The sequence below is a fragment of the Nuphar pumila genome, chromosome 10 (genome assembly GCF_984573655.1).
Source record: "Nuphar pumila chromosome 10, dmNupPumi1.hap1.1, whole genome shotgun sequence".
In the NCBI taxonomy this organism is placed as follows: Eukaryota; Viridiplantae; Streptophyta; class Magnoliopsida; order Nymphaeales; family Nymphaeaceae; genus Nuphar; species Nuphar pumila.
The window spans coordinates 98,364,053-98,392,007 of record NC_143258.1 but is presented as its reverse complement, the minus strand read 5'-3'; the positions used below and the strand labels follow the sequence as shown (position 1 = coordinate 98,392,007).

The window sequence follows — 27,955 nt, the reverse complement described above, 5'->3', positions numbered from 1 at the left end:
GTGCTTTTAATATAAATAGTGAGATTCTAAAGGACGACCCATATTGGGTATCGTCCTATCTTCAGCCCCAAATACTCTTCTTGTGTGACTGATCCTTGAGCAATACAGCAGCAATTCCAAAGATCTAAGAATAAATGGGTTTAGCATGGTTTATTTACTATGTTATAAGCTTTTATCATGTCTAATACACCATGAGAATATGTTTTTGAATTGGTGAAAATCAACTGCTCAGAGTTAATAAAGATTAAGGTGATTTAAAAATGGTACAAAATATCATGCTTGAGTCAACTTGAACACATGAAATTAGTAAATGAAACATGTCAAACATTTCCAAAGGTAGGTTTTGCTTTTGGAGCTTAGAACTATGTAAAGCAAGTGTTAACCATCACATGTTATGGTGATACAGTTACACAATAGAAGCACCATATATATATATATATATATATATATATATATATATATATATATATATATATATATATATATATATATATATATATATATATATATATATATATATATATCATAGTCACCTGTATTGTTAAAGGTAATTTCTTGGCAAGGGTATTTCTCGGAGAGATTTTCAAAAGTTGATAAATCTCGGGAGTTTAAAAATTGAAAAAAATATAAATAACAACAAAAAAACCTAAGAAAATAATAAGTTTTGTATTATTTTTCTTTTAAAAATATAAAGAAACATGTTTTAAAAGTTTTAAAATATAAAAGAAACAAAAAATAGTTAATGAAAAGTTTAAAAAAAAAAACTAAAAAATATCATGATATTTTTTATTTGCCGATATTTTAAAAATATCATGATATATTCCCAATATTATCAGCAAGATTGAAATTGCCGATAATATAGCGCTATATTCAAAATATTGGCGATATCGGTAACAGTGATATATATAGGGTCACTAGAATAATGTTAACTAGAAATATGTAAACTGTTGTGTGAACTAGGCATTTCCCACACTTTTTTGCAAACCCAACCCTGCAGATGCATTTGGCATGGTGCATTTGCTAGGAATCGACTGTTGGATCATGTATTTTCGATAAAATAAATGTGATTTTCGGATGCTTGAATATTTACAAAACTTCTGAACCGTTGATGTTCAAGCCTTAAAAGATCCTTATGCATCGAAATCGGATGATCCAAGAGTCTGTTTCTATAAAACCAAGCATCTAGATCACATCTGTATGATGAAATTTAAGAAAAATAAATAAAAAGCCACATGAAAATATCGGTTCATACTCCAGTTCACACATTTCCAGTTAACATATTCTAGCGGCCACATATATATGGTCCCTACCAACAAGTGTCCACAGACTGCTCACATCATCATGGCATTCATAAATGAGCACACAAGGAAAATTAAAATTTTCCTCACTGCTACGGGCATAAACACTATGGCCCATACCAACAAGTGTCAGACTGTTCACATGATAAAAAAACATACTGATCATGGCATTCATAAACGAGCACAAAGAAAATTAAAATTTTCCTCACTGCTATGGGCATAAACACTAATATGACACAGAAACTAATAGGAAACAGAGAACACCATGTGTCATGTGTGCATGAGAGAGAGAGAGAGATACACTTGGATAACTAAAAATAGTTTGCAAAATCAAACATCCAAGAACTGAAATCTTCATCCCTGTTGGCCATGTCCAACTGGCCATCTCTTCAGAGCCAAAGTAGTTCTCCAGAAAGAGCACTCGTTGAATAATGCAACTTAGAGGTTCAGAATCGGAATGCACTGCAGCAACCAGAGCCCGAGAACACTGCAGAGCAAATGTTTTTAAAATTAAAAAGGTGAATGACAAAAATCTGATTGCTAACAAGTAATTCTACTAAAATTTTATTGAAAATCACAATAAATGGTAATAAGAGCTCATTAACACAAGATAAATTAATTAACAGAAGCAAACTAAAAGCCAAACAGATAGAAAAAATTGCTATATGTTATTTTGAGAGCTCGCTAAAACAACTGGTTTCACTTGATATACATTTCTGCGATTAATGATACCACATACACGTACACAATTTGCAATTTCCAAGTTCCCCCTTGCTGATAATGAAGGCACTATGCACCTCTGAAGAATTTCACATTTCTTCCCAAACATATATACAAATAGGTTGTTTTTTATCCATAATTTGCATATTAATTCGGGTTTTTTATATCTCCACTAAACCCAGTTTGCAAAGAGGTTAATTGCCAATCCCTAAATTCTTTTGTCCATGTCGCAGAGAAAACATATATAGCTTGTGCAATCAAAAAGTATAACTTTGCATTTTTGTTTTATAAAAACTATAGACAAAAGAACACATCAAATAAGAAAGTATCATTACAAACATGCAACTAAGAGATTAAAAACTATAGACAAAGAACACATCAAATAAGAAAGTATCGTTACAAACACACAACTAACAGATTACATGTTATCATTGCAATAGGATTTTTCATGTATTATGATGTAAAATGATGTATGTAGATATTCTGAAATAACATAAAAAAAATATCAGTTAATACTTTCACCTTTTCTCTCTTCATGACATAGCGAGGCAACAATTTTTGTTGGGCTAGCTTGACCCTTTTCCTTGAGTAATATAACCTCTACTAAAGAGACTGTTTATATTATAATATTAAATAGGACATTAATACAGAATATAATACCTATTAAAGTAAGTTCATCCTTTTAGTCAAGTAGTGTTGGACTTCAACCTAAATGAATGTGACTTAATTTCAAGCTGAAAGAAGTTCATAGCTTACATGCTACATTTCAATCAAGTAATTGAGGAGGCTGCATTTTAAAGCTTATATTCACTAACCTTTATCCTGGTTGATTTGGATCATGTGTTCAATATAATTTACAATTTTACATTGGACTAAAACAGTCTTGACCAATCAGGATAGGAGTATACACAAGTAAACTGACTGAATCCAAACAAAAAACCTTATGCATTTAAGAACACTTGCCACCATTAACTTTCCAAAGGTTGCAAGCATACACATGCACTATATACAACAGTTGTTTCAAGAAACGGATACAGACTACGGGCCACTATCACTAGATTGAGAGGAATATCATTGAGTATGGCATTAATTTGATCTCATTATCTCATCTGCATCTGCTTCAAAATGTCACAAGTTTTTGGCCATATCCAACTAGAACCAACCATCATGTAATAGAGGTTTCAAATTTGATGGTGAAGAAGAAATTATTATGATATTCCAGCCTGATATATCTTTGGTTCCTTATTATGGTATCCTAGCCTGACTTCAATTAGCCATTTTCACGAAACTGTGAGTCTTCTAGCTACAAATTTTATGGTGCCAGCTTGCAAATGTGATGGCCTAGATGATTCATCATCCACGCTACATTAATACTGTGGTCTTTATTTAAGAAATTTAAATAACTGGATAGACCCAATACATGATGATACTGAATGTACAGCATGCCATGGGAGAGGAGCATGAGATGGATATCATACAATTATGATTACAGAAAAGAATACAGAAGAGAAAGGCACCTCTTTCTCATGTGTATGAAATCGTTTGCATGCTGCTAGCAAAGAAGCAACCACTCCAGGCTTTCTCATTTTGAACAGTTCTTTAAAATTTGGACCAAGCTCCTCCCAGATTAAGCTCATCTGTAAAATTCAAGTACAGCACAATAATCAGGACCCAACACTGGACAATATCAACAGATCATTTTTCAAGGCAAACACCAATTCCAGGGACATCGAATATCAAAGTGTTAGATGGTCATACAGAATGACACAAGTTTCCATGAACAGATGAGTCTCGATTATACATTTTATCCAATAAAAATTACCTTTCATAGCCTTAGGGTTAAGCTTATCTCTAGAGACGTTAGGTATGTGAATATAACAGCGCAATCAAGTACTATACCGATGACTGAAAAGACAAAATCATGCGGTCTGAGAATATGAATAAGAGACTCCCCTTAAAGGCCATCAAAAAACATATGTAATAAGGTAAGTAGTAATAAGACATCTTCCGACCAATACCCTTAAGAACATTCATCTCAAACAACGGTGCATGAGTAACATATAACAAATGTCTGTTTTTCCTCTTAGCAACCCCACTTTGTTGAGGGGTGTTATGATAAGAGGTTTGAGAGGGATACTTTCGATATTAAGTCTCAACTAATTTGTGATAAGTTTGAAAAAAGATACAAACGTTAGATCTTAACAACTAAGCAACTCTCATTCTTGAAAAGTCGCCCACAAATGAAATAAAACATCTATAATCGAAGATAGATACTATAGAGGTCAGTCCTAACACCTCAAAATGGACAGGCTTAAAAGGTGCAAAATTCTTAGAAATCTGACTGGAAAGAAGGTTTTGCACTGCTTGGCCTTTCGACAAGTTCCATGATAGATAACATGACTATTATTGACAATTATTATATTTGGGTACAAAATTAGCAAATTAGACAAAGGCAGATACCCTAACCTCAAATGCATCAACAGAATTGACTTCTAATTACATGACAACTTGGCATTGTGGGACATCAGAGCACAAGGAACACTAAGGGTATACAATCACTTTCTCTCAAGTTCATGATCAACGATTTTCCCTGTCTTAAAGTCTTGAAATATATAGTAGTTTGGAAAATGGTTATGCAATAGTTAAGGTCTTTCACGTGGAATTTTATAGATAGCAAGCTAACTGAAAATTTAGGTGTATGCAACATTGAATGTAAGAAAATCAACCATGTTAACTATTCCTTGTCGAAGAGTGGGCAATGGAGACTACCTATCAACCAATCTTAAGAGGTGTTTGATTCACCATCCCCACGTGTTCGCAGGCCTCACACGCGTCCGTGCACCCACGGAAACACGTTTGTGGTGTGCCCTGAGGACAGGAAAATTGTGCCCACTGTTGTTCCCCCACCCAACGGAATAGGGAGGAAGAGAAAATGCCAAACACACTCAGAAAAAAAAATTGAGGGTGCTGGACAGTCCGGGATAGTGTGTCTTGTCCTATCCATGGACAGCGTAGGACAGGATGCGGTGTCCTGTCCACGTGCGTCCGTGAATCAAACGCCCCCTAAACTTACACTATGGTTAGATGCATGATATTGATACCTAGAGAATAGACATCTCATGTTAAAAATAAAATTGTATCCAAATACCCAATAAGGGTATTTTTGTCTTTTATCATATAGTACAGTCCACTAGGGACTGAAATGTAATTTAACATTATAATAAATAAATAAACTGTCATACAGCTTAGGCACAACAGTCATATTTATGACTGTTGTGCACAACAGTCAAAATATGACTGTTGGGCACAACAGTCAAAAATATGACTGTTGGGCACAACAGTCAAAAATATGACTGTTGGGCAGCAGACGTTGGACTGCCACCCAACAGTCATAATAATGACTGTTGGAAGGCAGTCCAAAGAGCTGGACTGCCTCCCATGTGTTGGAGTGAGGCTCTATAAATAGAGCCTCACTCCCTTGTTATTCCTCAATGCTTTTAGAAGCATTTGAGGGTTTTTCTCTAGAGTTTTTTCCCATCTTATAGGCTTGTATGCCTCTTGTGCTGTTTGGTATTTTTATCTCTTTTGAGATTGTATTTGGTCCATTAGTGACCAACTTTAAGTGAGTTTATTAAAGCCCTTTGTTGGCATTGTGTTTGTTTCCCTATTGTTCTATTGTACCTTGTTTCATTACATCTCAATCCCATGTGATTTGTATATTTTGAATATATAATCTAAGAAATAGATGCCAGATGAGTTAAGATGCATGGAGATGGATACACCCTCTTTAGTATGATCAGCAGACTTGAGCTACAATTCCTAAATACTTTTCCTGAAAAGAGCCATTTCACAATCTTTAAGGTTTTTCTTCTCTTGACCATCATTTTATGCTTGAGTACCCTAGGTGTAGGCATCCTTGCTAGGTCCCAACATTGATTCCTAGTATGCCTAGCCTTCCTACAATGAGTACACTTGAGTTTATTTTCTAATTCACAAAGTTGAGACCTCTACCACGGCCTTAAGTAGACACTCTCTCTCTACCTCTGTGGTTCTACCCCTTTCACTGAACTTTTGGGAGGGGTTCTCACAAAGGAGAGTGGATCTTTTAATGCCTTGTTCTTCAAAGATAGCCACATCTCTATTTTCTCTCTCTAAAGAAGGGTGTACATGCACCTAGTGAGGGTAATTCCTCACGCCACATGATATTTGACCTGATATGCTTATGCTCAATATCAAGTTTATACAATAAATCACACCTCTTCTGAGTTCTGACCTTTCTTACCTTCTTACACGGGACATTTAGCTCTGATAGAGGCTCACTTCCTGCCAAAATTTACCAAGTCATTGTAATAGTCATTCAATGACCAGCCTTCTTGCTTATATCTCCAAATTCTATATATAACATCGTACTTCTTTGCCACAGTTTTGTTTTTCAAACATGCATCCAAAATCCCTTTAGGGTCTCAAAAATTAAAAAGGTTTCTCTAATGGATGGGTCCATGGATTATAGGAAGTAAGCAAATGGCAAGGTAACTTTTATTCTCCCAATCCACACAATGAGGATCACTTTCATTGGGATTCTTGACTCCACCATTGACCTAAGCAAGCTTCCCTTGACGGATAGAAACTACATTTAAATTGCACTTCACTTTGGTGATTTGGAAGCTTTGACTCTTACTAGAGAATGAAGAAACCCCTCCAATAGGTTTCATCACTTGAGAAGTTATGTAACTAACGATGGTAATGTTCTCCCTTAAGGAAGCCATCATAACAAACGCACCTCAGATCTCACCACTTGAAATCTCTACTTTCCATGAAAAAAGACCCATACATATTTTTTCCATATATGTACACATAGCTGGAGGGAAAACAAGACAAGCCACAAACTCCTACTCAAGCTCTTCAAGAAATATCTCAGGAACCCCATTCAAGATACTAGTATTTGAGGGATATGCTCAAAAGAATCCAAACAGTAGAGGTAGGCACATGTTCTTCTCGTTGCAATAATTGCTCTTTGCTTTGGATGGCTCCTAGTCATATATTCCATTCATCTTCCAATGAAAATTTTCTTCCCCTAAAAAACAAGATAAGCCCAGATGCATGAAGTTCTAATTTTAGCTATTCTAGCTGTAACTTTGACGCTTGGTACTGTGCAAACTCCATGACAGATATTTTGATGCTCATTAGGACAGCAAAGTGCAAATAAGGAACATGATACCAGTCCATTTCTACTTCTTTATCTCTATACACATACCATCTTCTATTCCTGCAACCTCTAATTTTAGATATTCTAGCCGTAACTTTGTCTCTTGACACTGTGTAAACTCCATGACAGATGGGGGCTATTTTGATGTTCATTAGGACAACAAAGTGCAAATAAGGAAACATGATAAGAGTCCATTTCTACTTCTTTATCTCTATACACATACCTTTCAAGAAAAACAACTCAGCATACATACATCAACAATCCAAAAACAAAGGGTATGTAAATGCTTCACAATTTTGTGGGTCATGATCCTCATATTTAACCCGTTCTGACATTTGGTTGGCATTAAGCCAGGAATAGCACTAAGGCAGCTGCTAATCCAATTAGACATATTAATCAAGATGCCCAAACAAAAACTGAAGTCCACATACAAACTAAATTCTGATAAAGGCAGTCAACAGTTTAACACCAAAAGTTTGAAAAACAAAACAGGAGATTCAAATAAAATTAATAAATCTTCCATTTGTGCAAATCTTCGTGTGTAATGAAAACAACATTTGCAGATCAGCCAAAGAATAGATAACCAGCACATACTTGATCTTTGTGTCTTGCAGAAGAAATTAAAGCTTGAATGACAAAGTTGCCACAATGATGAGATGATATTTCCAGAAAGGAACTCCTCAAAACTTTGATGAAGATCTCATCATATAAAGTATCGGGTGCCACTTCCAGAATGACCTGCAACATGCAAAAAGCCGGAATATCTCCCTATTAAAGTATGAATTGGAAATAGTTGGTCATAATCTTCTTTACATGTCAAATATTTGTTTGAAAATGCATTGAAATGGGATTAATGCCTATAGTTAATGTTGACACAGAATGGATAGGCTTACACAAAAAGAAAGACTAAAAAAGACATGATCTGACATGCATGATCCTTATTATGTTTCTAAAGATTTCTCATGATGCAAGTGGCATGACAAGAATATCATACACTGTCTGCTTGTTGGCATGTATTTAAATAAATAATTATTAAAAACTATTATTTTCAAGAACACAGTAGTAGAAGCAAAATATCTTTCTTTTTTTCCACAAAATGAAGGTCAGAATTGTTTTATGATACTAGCTGGCGGTAATCATTGATAAAACATGTGGGCTAATGGGACTATCTTTCACATGGGAATAGAACCCAGGGAAACAATTACTCAGGCATATGGAAGGTTTTGATGGACTTTGAGGAGTGCATCAGTCCAACACTGGAAGATGGCCATAATGCTATGTTTTGGTTGGACCCATGGACAAGAAAAGAAAACTAAGATTGAGATTTCATAACCCATATCAACCAGCTACCAATAAACAGAGTATGATGGCTGATTGCTGGCCTGGTGGAGGAGAATGGGGCATATCATTCCATAAGACTCATCGCTTAATGTAGTTGAAAATTGGTTAGATCCTACCCACAAGCAGAGTGACAAATATCGCAAGATTTATGAAAATCTTGTGATAATATCACGAGAAATTGCCTGAAAGTCTAAAACGGCAATTTCTCGTGAGATTTTCAAAATATCATGAGATTTATGAAAAAACATAAATACCGTGATTTAAACATGATATTTACATTTTAAACAGCTATTTATAGTGAAAAAACCATGTATTTTTATTTTTAAATATTTTTTATTAATATTTTCTTATAAAAACTAATTTTATATTTTTTTAATTAAATTTTTTATTGCTGAGATTTTGCCAAAAAATGTGAGATTTATGAAAAAATTTCAATTTCTCATGAGTTTTTGAAAAACGAGATTTTGTCGCTTTTAACATTTGTCACCATGCCCACAAACTGAGAAATCGGTTTTTGAACTCTTTGGAGGATTTTATTAAAAGAAAATGCTCAATAGATGGGGGCTTTTAACTTCAAAATCCAGTTATTTTTCTATGAGTGAATCCCTAAATTCATTACTCCGAAAAAAAAAACATTTGGGGCCCCATCAAATTCAAGATCAGTAACTTTTGCTTGGCTAGTCTTGCTAGACAGCATATTGACCCAGGGAAGCTTTAAAAAGTGAGGCTTTCACTTGGTCTCCTGCAACTGTGTGGCAAGAATGAAGAGACATCCTGGCACCTACTTTGGGCCTACTCCTCTTTCTCTTACATTCTCAACTATCCTGGCCGGAATGAAACTTCAGCACATGGGATATCACATCCTTTAGATACATCCTTATAGGCCCATGGACCAGATTAAAAGGCAAGAAATGTTAAACAGATCGGAGATGACGGATCTTTTTGGCAAGGTGGCATATATTTGGCAAGAATGAATAAGAGGGTTTATAATGACAAGAAAGAGAACCCGCCGACAATACACACGAGAATACAGTCACAATTACAACTTTATGCTGAAGCAAAGTAGGCAGGTATTGCTATACAATGGGACTGGTCGAGTAGGCTGGGGACTTTATAGCAAATAAATTGAGCTAAGCATATACCTTGTTTTACTCTCTTTTAGATTTCAGTCATTTTTGAAGTTACTACTCTTTTATATTTTTTTGTGACTTGTTACTGATTATCTCCTCTTTAGAGAAAGTTCATCTTTATCTTCAAAAAGAAATCAGATACAAGATAGATCAATAGACCAGATATATTTGCAAGTAAACAACAAAATGAATTCATATACTGTCATATTGTCATCAATCAAACCAATCATTCTCCACACAGATCTGGAAGTACCATATGATATGTTCAATCCACAGTATTCATACACTATTGACATTAGGAATAAGTGATTGAGTTTTTGTCTCAAAAAGAAAAGGAATAAGTGCTTGAGATTAGGGGAAGAGGATAAGGAAGAAAAAATGAAGAAGACAACGATGAAGGGAAAAAATGAGGCTCAGATTTGCATATCGGGTTACACTGTTCATTATACACATTAATCGCAAAAGGGGTGGATAAATAACAAAAGTGACCCTGCATAGTGAAAATGGCTACAAAGATAGAAATGCCCTATGTCACAGGGACTCGGCAAACCGGGTGCCGCACCCACGTCGACGCGACGCGACGCAGGTGCGGCACCCGGTGTGGTCAACCCGACCCTAGGTGCGGTCATTTGTGTCCAATTTTTTTTTATTAAAAAAAAATCTTCTGGGGGGCAGGCACGCCTATCTACTCACCACACTTATTGAATATGCCACATCTGGCTATGTAATGGTGAGATATATGTTGATACATCTCAACATCCTCTTGGCTTATGATTAGGCTCGATGGGGTTGTCCATAGCTTTACAACATAATATTCCAGTAATTTTGGGAAGTCTAGAACATGTCGTTTCAGTTAGGATCACACCTTGATCGAAGAACTTCAATCCCAAGAAAGTAGTTAAGTGCTCCCAAGTTTCTAATATCAAACTCCTCTTGTATCCTCTCTTTTAACCTTTTTATTCCATCTACATCATCTCCTGTAATCCTATGTCACATAGGTGCGGGTGCGGGTGCGGCACTTTAAAAAAACTTGGGTGCGGGGGTTCAGGAGGGTAATCAATAAAAAAATCTGCTTTTCAGAAGAAACAATAAAAATTTAGAAGTATTGTTTAATCAGGTATTGCTTAATCATATTTAAATTTATATACATTTAATACAAAAATTCATTGCAATGCAGTTTTCACTTTTTTTATTAATGCATTTAATACAAAAGTTCGACCTACTCGGTTCTCCCCATTTAATACAAAATCCGACCTACTCGATTCTCTCCAATTAATATAGAAATTCATTCCAATGCAGTTTTCACTTATTTTATTAATGCATTTATGATAAAGCTCTATACAAAGTATAAAAGAATGTAATGGCTCAACTTTTTATGACAAAGCTTTTTAAAAACAGTAAAAGAATGTGTGTGGCTCAAAACATTTAGTGCACAACGTTTCAAACTTTCAAAGCTTTGTATATGAGACAAAACTTTAAATAAATATTTTTTTAATGTATCTATTTTGGACAAAAATAACCCTGAGTGTGGATTGACCGCACTCAGGGTCACATTCACCACACCGGGTGCTGCATCCAATCCCACGTCGCGTCGATGCAGGTGTGGCAGCCTCTATGCAGAATCCCTGTGACATAGCTGTAATTGCTATATCATTTACATACAATATCATAATAGAAGCATTCTCTCTTACACAAATAAGTTGTGATCACTAATACTTGTAGCCAAATTGAATGATGGCTACTAAAATACTCAAACCATGCACGAGATGAATGTTTTAACCCATAAATTGCTTTATTCAATTGACACACTTCACTTCTATTGCCCTTAGAGGGTAGAACCCTTGAAGAGGAGACACAGATATCTTTCTAAATATTCTCATGTAAAAATGCATTTTTCACATCCAACTCATGTGAGACACATCTTTTGTAAGCTAGGGCAAGGATAAGTCTGATGAGATTCAACTTAGCTAAGGGAGCAAAGCCTTCATGATAATTGATACCATGCATCTGAATGGACCCCTTGGCAATTAATCTAGTTTTGTATCTATCCATGGATCCATCTGATTTGGACTTTAGACTATAGATCTATTTGGGCCTCACTGCTTTTCTTACATTTGGAATCATAGTAACCCTCCAAGTATCATTCTCTTTAGAGCTTTCATTTGCTCATCATGGTTTCAGTCCATTTTGGATGTGATGTTGACTCTTCTATACTTTTACGAATTGGATTCAATTTTGGATTGCCCATAAACATTCTGTATGGTTCAAAAACAACATGATGAGAAACAAAACGACAAAGAAAGTGGCAAGCACACAACTGATCCCCTCTTCTTAGAGTAATTGGAAGGTTATCAGCAAGAGCTTCACTGGAATCACGTATGCTTTTGGAAATAGGATTAGTTGGCTCCTAAGTAGGTACACCTTTAGGTGTGTAGCAAGGAGGTCAGCCATGATTGTTCATTTTCTCCTCAAGCATATGTACTTATGTCTTTGGGAGATTGATCTTCCAATTTTTCTGATTCTTCTTCTAACACATGTAGGACAGTCAAGTGAAGTAACAAAATTCATCTCATACGCCACAAAGTTTAACATAGTATTTACTTATGTTTTATATCATATGATCAGGGATCCTAGAATGCTTCAACAATCCTTTTTCTCCAGAATGAAGTTAAAAAAAATTACAGCAATGGAGAGAAGATATTTGCTAACCCAATTAAGTGCATTAAACATCCAGCAAGGTGAACATGGTAAGCAGCACTTCCATAGTGTACCAAGAAACAAATGAAGTTGAAGTGTCATTTCAACTAATGAAGAAACCATCTGATTAATCTACACTGAGTGTTATAATTTAAATGTCATTTTCTATCAAGTCCACTCCAGAAATTGCTAACTAAGCAATGGCTCATGCCCCAGAGCATCTCCAAAGGAAAGGAGAAACAACTAGACAAACATTTTTAAGACACAAAATCAGAGTGCCCCATCTCCATGTAGGAGCAATAAAATTTCCCAAGAAGATTTTCATTACTTACAAGTCTACAACATTCTCCAAAGTGCAAAATATTTCATAAAGTCTGAAGAAGGAAATTTCACGTCTTTTTTTAGCACATTGCACTTCCCCAGACAGAAATGAACCACCAACTATCATCTTCAAAGGGTGCATGACAAGGAAGATGTTCTTATATTTTTTGTAGACCAAGCTCTCCCCTATAATTTGCTAGCTAAAACTCACATAGATACATATTTTAGGAAGACCATCAACAGGTAAATATTAGTCTTTTTTGAGAAGGAAATGTTTTTTTTTTTTTGAGAAATCACAAGTAGCTATTCTTCTTAATGCCATCTCTCAACCATCTTAAATGCATCAGCATAGACAATTTCTCAAAATCTCACTGACCCTTGGTACTGGCCACTGACACAAACACTAAAATAATAGCATTATGTTGAGCTAGGAGGACAGTGTACAATATCAAAAATGAAAAATTGCAACTCTCACCTTAGCTGTATTTTTACATTTTGCAAAATAAGTTAAATAGCAAGCAGGCATGCCACATGTGCACACAGACATACACACAAACGAAAAAATAAACAAAAAGGATGTTTCTGCAACACATGCTTATGAAGCTTTAATAAGCAATATACACAAGAAAGTATTAAGCAAATTACCTCCATTAAATGGCTAAATGCAGTATCCTTTAGCAAACCCAAGATTTCACGCACTTTTGCAGCTTCCAAATATTCACCTGGTTTAGATGTGCTAGACTTATGGCAGCCAAGGAGGATAGGGATTACATGGAACAACTCCTGATCATCTCCTGCTAGTAACTTTAGTATTGTCTACAAGAAAATGATGCAATTACTAACAATCCCATGTAGTATTCAAATGAGATAGCATTTGTCAAATAGGAAGAAACTTGGATGAAACTGCAAGAATATTCTAATAAAAAATAGAGCAGAATTTTAATTTTTTCCATGCTAGAATGGTCCTTTTGCCCTTTCTTGGTCTGCATCATTAACTGGGTTTCTGTATTTAAATTCCTTTTCCGAAAAGTTTTTTTGTAAGTATTGTCAACACATGGTTTGGAATTTCTGAAAATTTCCAGCCAACACTTGTATTATTTATAATGTGGTGTAATGTTATATTACCCTGGCATTCCTGTGTTTCTCTCCACACATATAGCTTGGAGTGTGCTGCATATATTCACAGCTTGTAGTAAAAAATTAACAGCTTGTGAACCTTTGTTACCTCACAAATTTCAAAATTGCATGGCAATCCCTTGCATTAATTGATATACTTGTAAAAATTATGTTTACAAGAAAAGTACTACCATGTCTATGTTAAAATGTACCCATCAATTGTTGTAATTAGATATATTTTATATATATAAAAGATGATACATATACATATATGGTATATATGTATATGTATCCTCCTATTTATATATATAAAATATATATTTTCCTTTTGTTTAGCCGTAGGGGTATTTTAGTCTTTTCCTCTGTTTTACGCACATTCACTTTATGGATGTGATTGTAATTTATTTTATTTTTCTTTTTCTTTTATTTTTTATTTCTTTTTTCTCAAGTACCAAAAGGTACCTTGGGGGGCCCACTCAAATAGACGTTGGGCCCCTTCCAACGGTCACATTTGTGACCGTTGGAGGGGCTCCAACGTCTATGAGTGGAGCCCCTCCAAGGCTCCTTTTTGTTGTTATAAATAGGGGCTTTCCCCTTTGTATTTCTTACTTCTTGAGGGAGCTTATGCTCCATTGTAATGGGGTTTTTACCCCTTGTCCATTGTTTCTTCAATGATATGCAACTTATGACTTTATGTCATATTTTTCCCTTGTTATGGGTTTTATGGGTTAGCACATTATGTGCTTGTGTTGTTTCCCTTTAATGGGTATATTTGCACTTCACGTGCATAAATATGGGTTCATTATTGAACCCAATGTATTCCAACTCACTTTCTAACATGGTATCAGAGCAAGGTTGAGATCGAGTTGCTCTTTGGTGCATCGGGAAGCGTGGTATTCAAGAATTTGTTAAAGAAAAATGGTGAAGTGTTCGTTTCTCTCTATTGTCTTTCTTATAGTTATTCGGTATGCATTTTATTTCTTTGAGTATTGTATGAAGAATGTAATATGTCCTTTTCTTTATGTGTGCTTTTTGTCATTATGTCTTTTTTGAGTTACTTGCTACTCCATTGAATCGTTTTCGTATGTTTTTCTTTGAAAAACTTTAAATGATAACTTGTTTGGCGAAAAATTAGATATATGATTGCTCAAAACTTGCTTTAATGGGTCGGTAAAAATTTATGACCGTTGGAACTTTGAATTTACATTTTAAACCTAATCTTGTTTATGAAAATACCTTTATATGAATGTTTAGTCTTTAAAGAAAGGTATGTTAAGATTAAAATGCTTGTGAAATATAGTTTTTTGAAAAATGTTTGGCATATATGAAAAATTCCATATTATGTGTCCGTTTTATATGAGCAACATTTAATTAAGAAAGTTTTTTTTTATAATACCGGTTGAATTAAGTTTTAAAATGATCTTATGGAATATGATGATTTTCTTTTCATCTTTACACTCTTAAGGATGTTTTCAACATTTAGAGAGTTCTCTCTCTTTTCAATAAGAGACATTTATAATTTTATGTTGTGATTGTCTCTTGTGGGTTTTGGTGTTTGCCCTTTTGTTTGCTCATTAGTGAATGTTGTAAGTGCTTAATGCACTCTATTGCTTTTCCGCATATTTCATTACAAAAGTTATGGTCTTCACTAATGTCTAGTGTGTACTTATTTCATTAGGAATAGGTAATAATCTATTAAGTCATGTTTTTTTTTTATAAAACTTAAGAGTGTTAAATTTTTCCTCAATAAATGTTTAATTTTTATTTAAGCCATAGTACAATCTTATTTATCATAAGGTTTTGTTAATGAATCTATTTTGTTGGGATTTCTCCCACTTTAATGGAGTTTTCTCCTTCTTGGGAGTTGTATATGTTTTTTTGTTCAAACTCTCCTTAAGGGGCCTTTCGGTCCTTATGATCTTCTTGTGAGTATATACTCTTTTATGAAGATTTCATGATTGTTTATCATTTTTAAGTTGCAATAGTAGATTTCATAAGTTTTTTCGAACTTCACCATCTTTATGAATGCCTATATTGGCCTAAGTTTGTTATTTTTGAACTTCACCAACTTCACCGTTTAATTGCACCTTATGTCTTTCATAGTTAAGGCTTGTTTGTTCCAAATCGGTTCATACACATGATGTTGCTTAATATTTCATATTATGTTGCATAGTAAGCCTTTTTTGGTGTACAAGACTTCTTTTGAAGATTAAGCATAATTCGTGTTTATGCAAAATTGTTTTGATGGATTATATTGGACCTTTGATTCAATTTGTTAATCGGTCCTCTTTGTAAAAACTTTTATTTAGAAAATGATTCCTTATGTGTTTATTGCCCTTTTGTGGCATTTATGTTTGTCCATCACATGTTATTTAATGCATCATTTATTTGGCCTTAGTATTTTTATATTAGAGATGTTTGACGAGGTGAGTTATGGGCACCTCGTGTTGTATCATTTTTAGATTGTCCACCTTCCATATTATAGATGGTTGTTGAGGTGAGTTATGGGCACCTTGGGACTCTAAAATGATTTGTTATTTGATCTCTAATTATGAGCATGTCACTCATTTTTTCTCTTGTGCCATTGATATTATGGATGCTTTTATGTGATGGACATATGGTATTTGAAACCTTAAATGTTTTAAGGTACATTTAAAATCAAGATGTTTTGGGATTATAGCCCAACCTTTTATTTTATGAATCTTATGAGTGCATTTGCACATTTGTGATTCCGTATGTTGTGCTCGTTGTGCACGTGTTCTTGTGTTTTTTCACAAGTATTCTTGGTATGTGTATGTTCACACATTTGTTCTCAAGAATTTTATTTTATCGATTATAGTATCTTGTTGAAGATATTTTTTACATGCATGTTATTGTTATGAGAATTCATTGTTTTATTCGAGGTTTATTTTCATTACAAGTTTATTGCCTCAAAAGTCTTTTCCTTTTATGCCCATTATCTAAGTGTCATCATATTTAAACAAGAATTTTATTACACCTTCGTGTGTTTTTAGCCCTTTGTTGGCTTTTGCTCTCTTGGTCTAGTAGCTGAACACACTTTTCTTGAGTGTTTTTATATGTAGACAAGGCACGTTGATTCACACTATGGTGTGTGATTTTGAGCCTATGTTGGCGTTTGTGTCCTTGTTCTAGTCGCTTAAGATGTATGCCCATGGTTGGCTTATTTCACTCATTTCAAGTGCTATCATATGTAGACAAGAGATGTATTATGTTTTAGCCCATGGTTGGCTTATTACTCTTGTTCTAGTAGCTGAACATACTTGGTTTTAAGTGTATTTTTTACGTAGACAAGAGATACTTTTTAGTCCATGTTGGCATGTATTCTCTTGTTCTTGTCGTAGATGCACTTATTTCAAGTATTATTATATGTAGACAAGAGGTTCTTTTACACACCTTTGTGTGTGTCTTTGGCCTTTAATGGCTTTATATTCTTGATCTAGTAGCTTATACACTTGATTTATGGGTTTTGGAAGACTAATGAGGAAGATGTTTGTAATGGATAAACTTTTGTTGAAATTTGCAAAATTTCATTCATGACTTGTGTTTTTCAAGCAAATCATATTTTTGATATGCATATCAAGTTGATTTCTTAGCATTTAATCCATATATTAAGTGCTTATGGTTTTTGCCACCCTTATATGCAAAAATGTGTATTAAGTATGTCTTTTATAAATGATTTTAAAACCTTGTGAACTCTTGGGTTTATTCTGCCTAAAGTATGCTTGGAAACTTTGGTTCTCTTGTTTGGCACTTCATTACATGTTTGAAGCATGTTTATTAAAGAGTTCTTTGAGTATTAATTCATTTCATGATAAGTATATGCATATGCTCTTTATGGCCTTTTTGGGCCCTCATTCAATAATGTTTATGTATATCATGCCTCTTCGTAGGCTTATTGTGGTGTCCCTTAGTGGACCATTTTGTTATTCCCCATTATGGGGTTATATTTGTCCAATGGTGGACCTTATGAATGCATTATGCATTCTTGCAATTTTTGCATAATTTGCTTCCGCTCATTTTGTTTTAACATAATGTATGCTTTAGAAACTTTGGTTTTCTAAATTTTTCGTTTCATACTAAAGTAACTATCATATTATGCATAAATTTTGCACCTTGTTAGGAATGTTCCTTTTTGAGTAAAGTGCAAAGATATTGTTTACTTGTTCTTTGTTGTTTTCTTTTCTCAGAATCTTGGAGATAGGACAAAGGGAAGTACCCTGGATGGTTCGGGAAATGGGTTTATCATTTGAAGACAATTGGAGGAAGGCTATTTCAAGTTTCATTGCATCCTTGCCGAAGCCTCTTGGAGTCGCTGAAGCATCGTGGAGTTTTGCCTTTTTTTTTCAATCTTTTTGTTTCCCTGCAAAGCTTGAGGGGGGTGTTAAAATGTACCAATCAATTGTTGTAATTAGATATATTTTATATATATAAAAGATGATACATATACATATATGGTATATATGTATGTGTATCCTCCTATTTATATATATAAAATATATATTTTCCTTTTGTTTAGTCGTAGGGGTATTTTAGTCTTTTCCTCTGTTTTACGCACATTCACTTTATGGATGTGATTGTAATTTATTTTATTTTTCTTTTTCTTTTTTCTCAAGTACCAAAAGGTACCTTGGGGGGCCCACTCAAATAGACGTTGGGCCCCTTCCAACGGTCACATTTGTGACCGTTGGAGGGGCTCCAACGTCTATGAGTGGAGCCCCTCCAAGGCTCCTTTTTGTTGTTATAAATAGGGGCTTTCCCCTTTGTATTTCTTACTTCTTGAGGGAGCTTATGCTCCATTGTAATGGGGTTTTTACCCCTTGTCCATTGTTTCTTCAATGATATGCAACTTATGACTTTATGTCATATTTTTCCCTTGTTATGGGTTTTATGGGTTAGCACATTATGTGCTTGTGTTGTTTCCCTTTAATGGGTATATTTGCACTTCACGTGCATAAATATGGGTTCATTATTGAACCCAATGTATTCCAACTCACTTTCTAACAGTCTATAATGTACTTTTCAGGACAACCAAACACTTTCGGAAAGATGATTGAACTTTTGTAAACTTATAAAACAACCATTGCTGGTTCCAAGTTCCAACCAAGTCCAGGCACCAAGATAGTATTCGAGAATTTACTAAAGACAGTACAGTTAAAAAAAAGAAAAATAAATAAAATCAAGAAAGAAAAACAGCAAAAATGTGCTCATATAAGTGAGTAATAGAAGAAGAAAGAAACCTAGTATATATGTCTATGTCAAAGTAAGTATGAATGGAGAAACACAATAAAGCCCCCAAAATGCTGGCATTTCAGACAAAGTTATGCTTTGCAAGACCTTCATACATAGTAAATCACAGAGTACAAGCTTAAGCAATAACACAAATATGATCCCTTTTTTCTCCTTGTTTGTAACATATTTCAATTGAAATAGCTTATGATATCAAGATTTTGTAAGCATACCTGGAGGACAAGAGTACCATAACTACTAACTTGCAAAGTTGCAATGTCATCTCTGGCATATCCCAAGATGCCCCTTATTAAACATTTGAACTCCTCAGGAAATCCTTGATGACCTTGGACCAGGCAGTTCCCAGCTGACTGACCTGACCTCCCACTCAAACGTTCTGCTAAAATGGTGGCTGACTTTGTCACATGGAAACTTTCTGAAGAATCCAGATGTATTCCCTTACAGAGACAGAGGAGACTCCGGAAGACATGTGATCCATAACAGCTAAGAATTACATTGCCAGAAGTTACAGCCAGCTCCTGAAGAAAAAACAACAAAACTAACACGTTACACTTATATACCACCAGTTTTTTTACCAGTAGAATAATGTTGCATACAGCACAACCAGTGAAAAATCACACACCTGGCAGATCTTAGTCAATGTGTATTCAATAGCAGAATAATTATCTTCGTTATGAAGAAAACTAGACAAAGATTTCAGAGCAGTTTCAGCAACATGTGATCCTGCCTGGTCCATGGCGATGGCTGGAAACTGTTTGGCACAACTTTGAAGGAAACTACACAATTCATCTATGTTGCAGTTTTCAAGGAGTGTTTCCATTACTCGGCTAAGAATCTTGTCAGATGCAAGCTGTAATTCCTTTCCCCTTGTCTCTTCAAGGGCATTACTGCATACAACAGTTCTTTCTTCAAGATCCATTTCACTCCCTTCAAGAAGAGAGGCAATCTCAGAGAAGTATTTTGCAGCCTCAGGATCAACCATTTTCCTACATCAATTTTTGGTAAGCACAAAGTGGATCAGTCACACTGAAATTAAACAAATGCAGCCAAGTAAAAACAATTGCATCTTCTCATAAACCAATGGTTGGACCCGAATTGGTTTTATGCAACTCAACCACAGATATAAAGGATCTTGAGGGAGGTATGCTTTGTTTAGCCGTAAGAATAAAAGGCTCTAGAATAAACATAGAAAAAACACTTGTATACAGAAAAGGACACAATTTGCATCTATAAACAGGAGAAATATGTTGCAGCCTTCCTCTCTCAACCTATTGGTAGGTGAACCAGCTGCTCAACCCAACTGTGAATACAGCAAGGGAGCAGGCTAACACAACCTATTGGTCAATCTTTAGCACCCGATGCACCAAGAGAATCACTTGCGATCTCGACACAAAGGTGGCTGACATGAGAGAGTGAGGAAAAAGATGGTGTACAAGGGGAAAAAACAAGAGGGAACGAGAGAGGGTGCTTGGAGGGAACCCTGGCCTCCTTGGCATCAAAAGCAGTCTTCCTTAGTTTAGAACTCATCACTACATCACTAAACAGTGATGCCCTAGATTGATCCTGTCTAGTTGGGCCCTGATCCAACCCACAAGACCAAACCCATGCTCAGCTTCAAAGATTATACCTAGACCCAATTATAAAGGAAAACGAAAACCGACCCATACACCAATAAAACTCAAATAAAAAGTGAGACTTAAGAACTCAGTTCCTCCTAACACAATATTGGAAACTATTAGTTATTACTCCCTCCTTTAAGATCATGGCCATCCAACAAAAGTTTCTCAGGTAAGAATCTGAATCATAAAAGATTGATCACTACAATTCTGTAAACAAGTGCAAATATGTAATGGAGTAACTATGAATTATGCTTTCACAAAAAGAAAAAACAAAACAAAAATTCTTGAAATCTTCAGTTAGATTTCGCTTGTTCTCAATAAGTTTCTTACGGCAGTTTCTTTATAAAGAAAGGGAAAATATAAAAAGAAGAGGAAGAATGAGGAATTTACCCTCACACTGTTATCCTTTTCTGTAAAACAGGAAAAATGTAACCCGCATAAGAGAGAGAGATGTTACTCTTACTTGCAATTCACATTTCCCTGGTTTTTAAATACTAAAATCCAATCTTGTTCTGTGCTTCTAGTTCCAATTTTCAAATCTACATTATTTTGCTATCACAATCTGAATCCACATTTATCCCAAATCCTTCCAAGATCAAGCAACCTGCTTCAGTCTTGTATATCATGCTCAATTGCAATCTTTTAGAATCCTCCACCAAATATGTTTCAATCATAGCAATATGTTCCCTCCACACACACGGCCGGATCATTAAAATGCCATCTTACGATCTCCTAGAGACATTTCCCATGCATGAACAATACTATTTTTCAATCTCGATCGTGCATTATTGCGTCGAACTTTATTTTCAATTTTCTTATACAACAATCTAATCTTCTTCATTATCCAAATTCAGGAATCTGTAACATTTCACTTGACTCCTTCAGTCACAACTCATGACTTGTGCAGGACAACCCAAAAACTCAGATGGGCCATGAATCTTTTACTTTAAGGACTGACAAAAAATATAAATAAGAGACAAAACAAAAGCGGAACTAATTTTTAGCTTGAACATTCCAATTGTAACACCCCAAAATTTCAAACTTGTGAACCTTTCAGAAAACAAGCAAGAGACTAGAAAAAATCTCTTTCCTTTCAGAGTCCATGTAATCAGCGGAAGATGATTCTTTTGTTGAATTCAGAAAGGCAAGCTGACAACTTTGGGCACGTTAGCCTAAAGGACCAAAACTCACTTCACATGTTACTTGCAAAACACTTGAAAAGACCACTTTTATTGAAATAAGTTCTCAAAATTACAATATTTGGACATCCCAAGGAAAATCCGTGACAAAACCAAAAAACATCCAGGACGCGAGCTAAAGCAGGAAAAAGAAATCTTGAAGTCATCTCGCAATCATGTCATCGCCTGTGATGCACCTAATCAACACTTGTACCCATAAAATAGGCTAGTTTTGCGAAAAACTAGTAGGTGCACAAGAGAGACTACAGAAAACTGAATTAAGTACATTTAATTCAGTATGCTAAGCAGTTTAAAGTAGATAACAATTTAAACAGATAAGCAGTTAAACAGATAAGCAATACAACTGTCAAAACGCAGCATAACAATTCATTTGATCGTAAGCTGTGAACTACCCAACAATTAGCAAGTCTTATGACCCATCAACCAGTGTGAACAGACTTACGTTTCGATATTACTTGTCTGCGGGTACGCGCAGCCACGAATTGTAGAAACAACTGAGACTAGTTTGAACGTCTGTTATTCTATGTATTTTCAATAACCCGAATAGCTAGTTGAGTCCGCTCCTAAGGGGACGGCTTTCAGCCGAGAAAGGATTCCCCAAAGGCAGTCAGTTACTTGGCAACGGATGCATCCAACTTCTGCAGAAGTTCATGTGATCTACCACCTAAGATAATGTTTGGTAGTCCCCTTTCTCCTAACTCCAATGACTGGGGAGGCCAGATCTTTGCCCGTGAGGTGGTTGTTAACAATCTGTTCATTGAAGTTTTTGTACCGATCCATCCTCTCCCTTGACAGAAACAAAAGGCGAATGAGTGTGTTAGGCGTTGCTTAACTAACGATTCATTCTACATGCTCTGGTCTTTCAACCGCTCGAGCATCTTGCTTGTGAAGGCGATCAATCACCATTTTATGTGATTACAACATTGTGCATTTAGCATTGATCGAGGTCGCTCGACCGTCGCATCCGATCATCGCAGTACTAGCGTACAGTGCACGACTACAAGTACTCTAGGATGAAAGGGATATAATTCCTCAATATGAGCCTCAACAGAAATGTTTCGCAAACATCTAATGTTTCTCAAACTTTACTTTTGACATTCTTTATCTTTTGAAACAGTCATCAGCTTGTGTCAACATTTGGCATGCGAGTTTCCAGAATCTCATCCGCTATCGTAGTATCTACATGCCTTGCATAACTCGATACTGGCCTCAATAAACGGGATACGAGTTTCTCAACAGAACCCCCGCTAAGAAGTTCGTTCAAGCCCCAATTCGGGGTAAACCGAGATATGTCGGATAGACAAACAAAATCAACCAATCACATCCTTCCAAATACTTCAATTTAGGCAGTCTTTGATGCTTTTGAGCAGCTCCCTAATTTATCAAGTCTACTTTTCAAGACTGCTCACTCGAAAAGCCAGGATTCTTGTTGGGGATCCCTCTCCTTAGTCGAGGATGTATCGTTAAGCCCCCGAGTCAACTCTTGTCGCAAGAGAAAGAGTGGTAAATGACTTTGCATCCTTTACGAGGATGCAATAAACAAAAACTTGAGCGTCATCTACAATGGCAAGACAGTAACGAAACATTTGCAAAAGCAGAAGCCTGGGCGCAAAGCGCAACGGCAAAGTAAAGACTGAAAACAGGAGTGCAAACGCAAAGCCTGAGCGCAAAGCCCGACAGTAAAAAAAGACATGAGAGAAAGTAAAGGACAAAGATCGCGAAATCACATCCTTGAGTTAAATGCATACTCGTATATATATATATATAGATAGATAGATATCCTTTTTAATTAATTGAACTTAATTCAATTGTCCAAATCCTCCGTGCAATTTTCCCCTACCTCATGAAGTTGCGAGCTTGATGGTGTTTGCGGGCATAAGAGATTGACGGCTTAAGCCACGGGGGCGCGAGCGGGATCCATCGTACGAGCCGAGCTGCAAAAGCGACATCCTTAGCAAGCTAACACCAAAATAGAAGGCCAAGGGCACTGCCATTGTTCTGACCCGAAGGAAGCATAGGCAGGGGCTTTGAGACTCTGCGCACCTGCTATCAGCGCAAGAAACAGGGGCAGGGGCTGCGAGCCCCTGTTGACAGCAAACAACGGGGAGACAGGGTGTTGCACCCCTGCCTGCCGATTGTTCAGACAGAGGCAGGGGCTCACGAAGGCAACGAGAGAGGTAGGGGATCCGCTCCTGCCTGCCTAAAACTGGCGAAGGCAACGAGAGAGGGTGCAGAGAGAGGGCTCAGTCCCTCCCCTAACAACGAGGGTGCAGTGAGGGGGGCTCGACCCCTCCCCTGACCAATAGAGGGAGGTATCGGCCCCTTCCCAGCGAAACACGGAAGCAGGCAAGGGTTCGACCCCTCCCCTTGTGTAAAAGACAAGCAGGGAGGGGTTCGACCCCTCCCCCTGTGTAAAAGGGACGGAGGAAGGGGCTCGACCCCTCCTCCTGCGTACTACTAAGGCAGGGAGGGTCCCCTCCCGCGCGTAGCTCGAAGGCAAGGAGGGCTCGAGCCCTCTCCTGCGACAAACAGAGGCAGGGAGGGTCCAACCCTCCCCTGCGCATCAAAACAGGAAAGCAATGAGGGGTTCGACCCTCCCTGGTGAAAGAAAAGGCAGGCAGAGGCCCCAAACCCCCAGACGGAACCTTTCTCACATGCGACAGGGGTTTTACCCCTGCCGACCTGTCGGCAAAGTGGCAGGGGCTAAAGCCCCTGCCGTAAAAGACCGACTGGCCCTGTTGGTCGACGGAAGGAAGAAGAAAAGGGGAAGAGGAGGCGGCAGAGGGGTGCGCACCTGGGCTACCGACCTTGGGTTTCCGGAAGGGTCCGAAGGGAGCTCGGGTCGGGGTCGCCTGTGCCGATCCCGTCAACAGGAGAAGCCAGGAGAGGTGAGGGGAGGTCACCTGAGGGCTGCCGGACGGGAGGTCGCCGGCGCGAGGTGAGAGGGGAGAGGGAGTCGAGGTACCGAGAGAAACGAGAGAGCAACGGAGGGGGAGAGGGTTTCGTACCGGAAACCCCTCCCCTCCTCGTTTCATTTTATAAGCACGAAGGCGGGTGGCCTCGGGTCGGGTCCGGATCCAACACGAATCAAAATTTTTGACGTGTTTTACACCAATTGACCACCACAGTTTGTCAGCAGCATAAAGTTCCTATTCTGGTTATGTTGATAATATTGTCGTTACAAGAAATTCAAAAGATCGGGGGTGAAATTAACAATCTCTTTACTAGAGGTTTTGAAATAAACATTGTCGGGCCATAGTCAATGCAACTACAGTATATTTTATAGAAAATAAGTAAACAGTGCAAAGCATCTCGCTTGCTTGCACCTTTTCTTCAGTAGCAAAGCCAGACATCGATTTTGAAAGGGTTGGTTCATTCATGTTGCATCTATAATTCACCTCAAATACAGAACCATGTTTAAGTTAAGCTCAGAGCTCAACCATTTTATATCGGTAAACAGAACCATGTTTAATTTAAGCTCAGACACCATCCATTTTACATCAATCAAATGTTAATTAAATATACGCGAAGAAGGGAACTAGCTTCAGTTTCCAACTTATTAAATTTGAGATCTTCATTGCCCAGAAGTAAATGTGGTCATATTTGATGCAAAATGTAGTAATTAACACCTGAATTATGAAGAACCCTTCAAATAATCTCATTTTGTGCCGCTGCAAAAGTAGCATATTACAGCTACAAGGCATCAACAACGATCTCAAAGCTACTACCACATCTCCCGGTAAAGAAATCACAAAGTATATACCAAATTGCATCAATTGAGTCGCACTGACGATGTGACGAAATTGGCACAACATAAAAAGGTCCAGCGTACTAAGATCAACAATCATATCAAAGCAAGAGAAGGCTAACACATTGAAGCTCAAAATTAGCCAAACTAAGAGAAATCAGAATTATCAATACACCTGCTAAACACATTTGAAGCGTAAGAGAATGACTTTTTCAATACCAAGTTCACATATTGTAGCAGCCACTCAGTTAACAACGAAAGAAATACTGGCCAGTAACCAAACTAACACCATACAAACTTCAACATGTCTCATTAGATTTCCCCTCTTTCTTTCCTTTCTAGAATCAAAGAATGCTAAAAAGTCATGGAAAAAAGCTTCAAAGATGAGGAGCAGAACGGGTGAACGGTGTCGTTTCCAAACGCCAAAATTCACAGTTTTCTCTCATCAAACAATTGAATCACCATCCCATTCAGCGCATCTTTTCTACGAGGACCCAAAATTACCAAAATGCTTAACATTAAGAGAACTCGACATGCAACAACGGGAATCAAATTGGGCATTATGAATACGAACGTTTGAACTCAATAGAACGACAAAAAGTGGACTCACAGCAAAAAAAAAAACAGAAAATGACAGCCATCAAAAGGCCTAAACCTCTATAGCCTCGGCATGTCCAAATGATGTTCAAGAAAGAATCATTTTCGTAGGGACGAGAACAACCTGAGAGCAGTATCTCGAGAGGATGGTGCACTCGGAGTCGGCTGCGAAGAGTGGGTTTGGTGAGAGGACCCTCCCGATGAAGCTTTTCTGGTGGGTTGGTCCCCATCTGCGCGTTGTTTCCCATTCATGGGCTTCCTGTTTCTGCTGCTGCTGCCTCTCGTGCTCCCGTGCTTGGAGGGCACGTCGTCTTCGCTTGGAGCCTCCGAATGCATTCCCTTTCTCCGTCTGCTCTGCAAGACCTTCGACCCGTAACACGCCATCCTTGCACTTTTCTCTTTTTTCACCCCCAAAACTCAAACGAGTTGTTGGCACTGTGACCGTGTGTTGTTCATAGTTTTTTCACAGAGAGGTTCACAAAAGAGGCCTTAGAGAAGAAGAAGAAGAAGAAAAGTGAGGTAGAGAGAACGTCTTAGGGCTCGGGTTACAAATGGAATGAATCATACGAAGTTGAACCTTAGACCCGAATGCGAACGATGCATTTTGTTTTTCGGATATTGATTGTAGAATAGAATCTGAGTGGGGTGGGGACTTGGCTGCTAGATCTAGTTTCGATTCCCATGGGGGTCGCCCTTCTACGCAAGCCAACACTTAGCATAGGTGGCTGAGCCAGCGCGATCAGGTCTTAGTGCTGGGTGCGATTTCTTCTAGTTATGAATCCCAAAAAATAATAGAATCCGAGTCAGTTTTGTGGTCGGATTTGTGAGCATCAGACTTAATAATGGACACTCTCACCCCCATTTTCTGTGTTTTACTTAACAGTACAACTACAACCTGTGCCAGCAGTGGTTTCTGGGTTGTGTGATCTGGGTACTTTGTAAAATCCTCAGCCCGCCATCTGCTTAGGGAAGAAAAGTTGTAGGCCGGTGATCATGCCTACCGGTTTCCCTAAACCCAAAGGATCTCATTCTTTGATGTTCGGTCCTAGACATCCAGCGGATGCATATGGACGGCTGGGATCAGACGACATCCAGGTGAGAATGCAGACCAATCCTAGCCATCAGTTGGACGCCTAAGTTTGAGTGTTGGGTGGAACCCATATGCGAGGTGCAAATCACAGGAAAACAGAGATGCTACCAAGGAATGAGGGCAGCTTCAAAGTTGTCCTGTTTGAGAATTGAGACAGAAGAAGGTAATTCTTTTACTATACATTAAATAATAAAGGAAACCAGCACACCAGGTAAGCGTGTTATAATCAGCTGTTACTAAAAACTGTGGAGTTCAGTTGTTCAATTTTGAACACCACAATCATGCCTAGTGAAATACATCACGAAACTATTATCGGACACGCAAATTGCGTACTTGAGAGAGAGAGAGAGAGAGAGAGAGAGATTTCAAATAAGCTATCAAAAATATATATCAAACTAAAACCCGGATACTTTTTGAGAGCGGATCCTACCAACGCTGGGTGAGATTGCTAATCTCACACAGCGTTTGACAGAATCCTCTCATATTTTTTTCAGGCTTTGAATTGCAGTATATCACTTTTGAATTTAAGAGTACGAGGTTCTAAAAAAAGAAAAAAGAAAACTAACCCCGTGTTTCTATCGCCTTATATAAATTGCTCGTTGCCA

At 37.1% G+C, this 27,955-nt stretch overlaps 1 protein-coding gene across 1 annotated transcript; it reads right to left on the bottom strand.

Annotated features, from left to right (window-relative positions):
• Positions 1-535: 535 nt before the first annotated feature.
• On the bottom strand, positions 536-26,788 carry LOC149827534 (pumilio homolog 23-like). The gene is made up of 7 exons (XM_090019445.1): positions 26,385-26,788; positions 19,720-20,083; positions 19,310-19,615; positions 13,359-13,529; positions 7,819-7,962; positions 3,536-3,655; positions 536-1,785 (listed from the first exon to the last, which is right to left on the bottom strand). The coding sequence occupies exons 1-7, from the start codon at positions 26,642-26,644 to the stop codon at positions 1,525-1,527; spliced, it is 1,626 nt and encodes a 541-aa protein (XP_089875571.1). The 5' UTR covers positions 26,645-26,788; the 3' UTR covers positions 536-1,524.
• Positions 26,789-27,955: the final 1,167 nt, after the last annotated feature.

Coding starts and splice junctions, on each gene's coding strand:
- LOC149827534 (XM_090019445.1), bottom strand. CDS start 26,644: ATGGCGTGTTACGGGTCGAAGGTCTTGCAGAGCAGACGGAGAAAGGGA. Junction 20,084..26,384: donor TCTCGAGATACTGCTCTCAG/GTTGTTCTCGTC, acceptor AAATTGATGTAG/GAAAATGGTTGATCCTGAGG. Junction 19,616..19,719: donor CATTGACTAAGATCTGCCAG/GTGTGTGATTTT, acceptor TTTTTTCTTCAG/GAGCTGGCTGTAACTTCTGG.